At 40.1% G+C, this 4,414-nt stretch overlaps 1 protein-coding gene across 1 annotated transcript; it reads left to right on the top strand.

The window, feature by feature from the left end:
• Positions 1-1,381: 1,381 nt before the first annotated feature.
• On the top strand, positions 1,382-2,971 carry LOC145015378 (peroxidase N1-like). Its single transcript, XM_078973844.1, has 3 exons — positions 1,382-1,942; positions 2,066-2,231; positions 2,317-2,971. Exons 1-3 carry the CDS (start codon positions 1,415-1,417, stop codon positions 2,733-2,735), a joined length of 1,113 nt encoding a protein of 370 aa, XP_078829970.1. The 5' UTR covers positions 1,382-1,414; the 3' UTR covers positions 2,736-2,971.
• Positions 2,972-4,414: the final 1,443 nt, after the last annotated feature.

Genomic DNA, 4,414 nt, shown 5'->3' with positions numbered 1-4,414 from the left:
TGGTCAGTCGGGTGAGGAGGACTGCTATCTTGGAGAAATCCTGGATGAATCTCGTGTAGTACCCTACCAAACCTAGGAAGCTCCAAATCTCAGATGGAGACACCGAGACCTCCCACTGCATCACGGCCTCGATCTTGGCCGGATCCACCAGAATACCCTTCTGGTTGACAAGGTGACCAAGAAATTGCTCCTCGTGTAACTAGAACTCACACTTGGAGAACTTTGCAAAAAGTCTCTCCCTCCTTAGTGTCTCTAGCACCTCTCTTACATGCTCCTCGTGTTGCTCTTAAGTCTTGGAGTACACCAAGATGTCGTCAATGAATAGTATCACAAATCGATCCAGCATTGGTCTGCATACGCGGTTCATGAAATCCATGAACGCGGCTGGAGCGTTGGTGAGCCCAAAAGGCATCACCACAAACTTATAATGACCATAACGGGTCCAAAAAGCTGTCTTCTGAACATCCTCATCCCTGACCTGCATCTGATGATAACCGGAGTGTAGATCGATATTAGAAAACCAAGATGCTCCCTAAAGCTGATCGAACAAGTCGTCTATCCTCAGGAGTGGGTAACGAGTCTTTACCATTACCTTGTTCAACTCCCAATAATCTATGCACATATGGTACGACCCATCCTTCTTCTTCACAAGCAGGATCGGGGCTCCCCATGGTGAACTACTCGGTCTAATGAAACCCTTATCTAGCAGCTCCTGCAGCTGCGTAGAAAACTCCTACATCTCTGGAGGAGCCAATCGATACGGTGCCTTGGCTATCGGAGCCGCAACAAGGACTAGGTCAATCCTGAACTCAACCTGTCTCTCCAGAGGTATCCCAGGCAAATCCAAAAAACAAACTGCTGCGAGAGGGAAAGTATTGTGCATGTGCTGCACCACGCATCAATAAGTGGTTTGAAGAGGTTTTTATAGAAAAACAAACAGCACCGTAGTTTAAGGGAAACTCAAAGTCAATATAGAAAAATTCGTCAACAAATGTCTATGTGGCAAAGGGGTACCCAGATGACCCCTTCACTTTGGCCAAAAGGATGTAATCGACCCGACAAAAATGACTTTGTTTCCTCGTAAAGTCACTAAAAAGGTGAAATGACTAAAAGGATAAAACGTAGAAAGTTCATAGGTCGTACGTATCATTTTCTTTATTTTATTTATATTCATAGTTGGGTCGCACTCCTGCAATCAAATTGACGAAATATTGTTGATTAATATGGGATCAAAATAATAAGCAATTAACTTAAAAATTACTATAGTAAAACTCTAAAAAAAAATATGTGTTTAACGTCGGATTTGCATGTTTATGTATGTGAATCGGATCCATTAAATTACGAGGAAGCTTCGACTCTTTCCCTTCGTTTACATCTCAAATGGCCGACTTTGTTTACTTTCATTGCCTCCATAATGTTTGAATTTCGCAACACTCGTTTACCTCCACTCACTATAAAACACCTCCTCCCTCCGGTTGTCATATACCAACTTAATCCAATACTTCAATTAAAAGATCGAAAACAGAAGTCTTTCCAGCTAGTAATGGAGGTGTTTTCACGTAACAAAGCACCCCTTTTCTTTCTTGTTTTGTTTGCCTCCTTGATCACCTTGGCACTTGGCCAAACCCGAGTAGGTTTCTATCAGACCTCATGCCCAAGAGTTGAAGCCATCGTGCAGGCTGCTGTCGATGCAGCTAATCGGGCCAACCCAGGAGTCCCACCCGGTTTGGTTAGAATGTTTTTTCACGATTGCTTTGTTAATGGCTGTGACGCCTCTATCCTAATTAGTGGTACTGGTAGTGAGAGAACTGCTGGGCCCAATACTCTACTGAGAGGCTACGAGATAATCGATGCTGCCAAAACCCAGCTTGAAATCGAATGTCCTGGAGTGGTTTCCTGTGCTGATATTCTCGCTATCGCTGCCCGTGATTCTGTGCTCCTGGTAATTTATTAATAGCTCAATCTTTATATTAACTTAGGCATTTTGAATGCGCCAGTAGAAATGGTAAAAAGCAGTGTTAAAACTATGTAATAATAATATATATTTTCAATTATTGTTGTCTAGGCTGGAGGAATTGCGCGTTGGCAAGTACCAACTGGTCGGAGGGATGGATTGGTGTCACGTGAAGCTGATACTACAAATCTGCCAGCTTTCAATGACTCGGTTGATGTCCAAATCAGGAAGTTTGCTGAGAAAGGTCTTAACACCCAAGATCTTGTTACCCTTTCTGGTAAGTTAACCAAAAACAAGAGTTCAATCATTGCTAAGAAAGAAATTAATAAACTGATGTGTTTCTGTGTTTTATTCATTTCCAGGAGCACATACACTTGGAACAGGAGCGTGTTTAGTGTTCAGCTACAGGCTATACAACTTCAACAACACCAATGGTCCCGACCCGTCTATTGACCCTGCATTCCTTACCACGCTCAGAAATCTGTGCCCCAACGGAGGTGATAGCAGAAGGCGTGTGGCTCTTGATACTGGTAGCGAAAACAGATTTGACACTTCATACTTTGCAAACTTGAGGAGCGGGCGAGGAGTACTTGAATCTGACCAGGTGCTATGGGGAAACCCTACCACACGAACAATTGCACAACGGTTTCTTGGAGTTAGTGGACTAGTTGGATTGACCTTCAATGTTGAGTTTGCGAGATCAATGGTGAGGATGGGTAATATTGAGGTGAAAACTGGAACTCAAGGAGAAATTCGTAGGGTTTGCAGTGCATTTAATTGATCAATGGCAGATATAAGTGAGAATCTATGACGGTCAATTTTGTTTGGAGTATGTGTTAATAGTATGTGTTTCTACAGTAATAGTATGTGTTTCTACCACTTTTTACGTGCGTCTTATTATTGTAATATGTTTTATAAAAAGAAAGCGGAAAATAATGTGTTTCCATTGTTTGCTTGCAAGTTATTTCGCTAATGTAGAATTTACAGCACTAAGGAATTTATTGAATTATTATTGTACTATGTTTTATAAGTAATTGAATATTAATAAACTGCAGACATCTATATTGATTAACCACTTTAAAAACCCATTAACATGTCTATCATTTGCAATAAGCTTTCAATAAATCTTCTAAAATTTTATAAATAGATCATATTGTTCTTATTTAATTAAAATACATATCAATTTCAATTTTATTTTTTGTATATTGTGATAAAGTTAAAACACCAAATTAAATATCAACAATATTTTTGTTCTCTATCATATTAGCCCCCACAAGAATTGGGAGTATTAGGGTCGTTGCTTTTTTGCGACGACAATACCATTAGCACCGACACCAGGCAAACCACGTTCGGTGTCACAACGAAAACACCACTATCGTCACCAATAGCATCATCGCTTAATGTGTGCACCGGAGATCTGTCGGAGACATGCCACTTTCAATCCTCGCCCTTGGTTCGGAACATGATCCAACAGATAGTGTTTGTTCGTATAGAAAGCAATAGTGACGGCGCCTATAACGGCGATATGTCGTCGTTATTGGTATCGTTTTGTTTACTCACATTGGACGAAATCTTCGCCCTACAATTTTCTCCCGATCCAACAATCGATAATCTCCAGAAAGGACGCGTTGAGTCCCCTCCATAATGTCGCCGCTAATAACTTCTTTGTCGCCGCTATTAGAATCGCCGCTAAAGGGTTGCCCCTTTTGTTCAGCTTCCCTTTCCCAGATGACATATATTCTGTAACCATCTCCAATTGTGTCTCTCCGGCGACGAGTTGCAACATCACCAGTGATGTCACTGCTCTCGACCGCCAATATAACCTCCAAAGCCGACTGCCACTATCGGCTGTCAAGTGCTACCTCCATTACCGAAAGTCACCTCCGATTACAACTTGGTATCTCCAATGAGGTTCATTTTCTCTACCCATTTCTCTTTCTCTTATTTTCTGAACACACATCACCACCACCGATTTTGATGAGCAAATGATATTCTTGATTTATTGTCACAACTTGTGTCTATTAGAGTATTACCAAGCACGTACCCCTACAAATTTGAAAACATTATAACAAAACATTAGGTAAATGTTTTTTAGAATCAAGTTCACGAGAGACATTGTTGAGTTTAGAATTGTAAATAAAAAATTAAAACTATAACTTCAACTGATCAATTTGTATTTCGATGTTTATATGTGGCCCTTCTCCAACTTCATTTACTATAAAAAAGGGAAACAAGAAAGATTTTATTTAGTCAAAAGAAGTTTAGCGGATTAAACAAGATGATTGTAAGAATGGATTGTTAAAACTTAAGAACCAAGATACAATGGATTGTTGTGAAATGTAGGATGATCCGCAAACCAGACACTATTAATTGGAATAAACATAGCAAGCAAGCTATAATGATCTTAGTTTGTATCTAAAACAGATACAAATTAAAGGACACAAATTAAACATGTGAATA

This window comes from Lactuca saligna, chromosome 9, assembly GCF_052625555.1.
Source record: "Lactuca saligna cultivar CGN05327 chromosome 9, ASM5262555v1, whole genome shotgun sequence".
NCBI classification, from domain to species: domain Eukaryota; kingdom Viridiplantae; phylum Streptophyta; class Magnoliopsida; order Asterales; family Asteraceae; genus Lactuca; species Lactuca saligna.
Note: the sequence above shows the minus strand (reverse complement) of the source record. Positions and strands in the feature narration are given on the sequence as shown.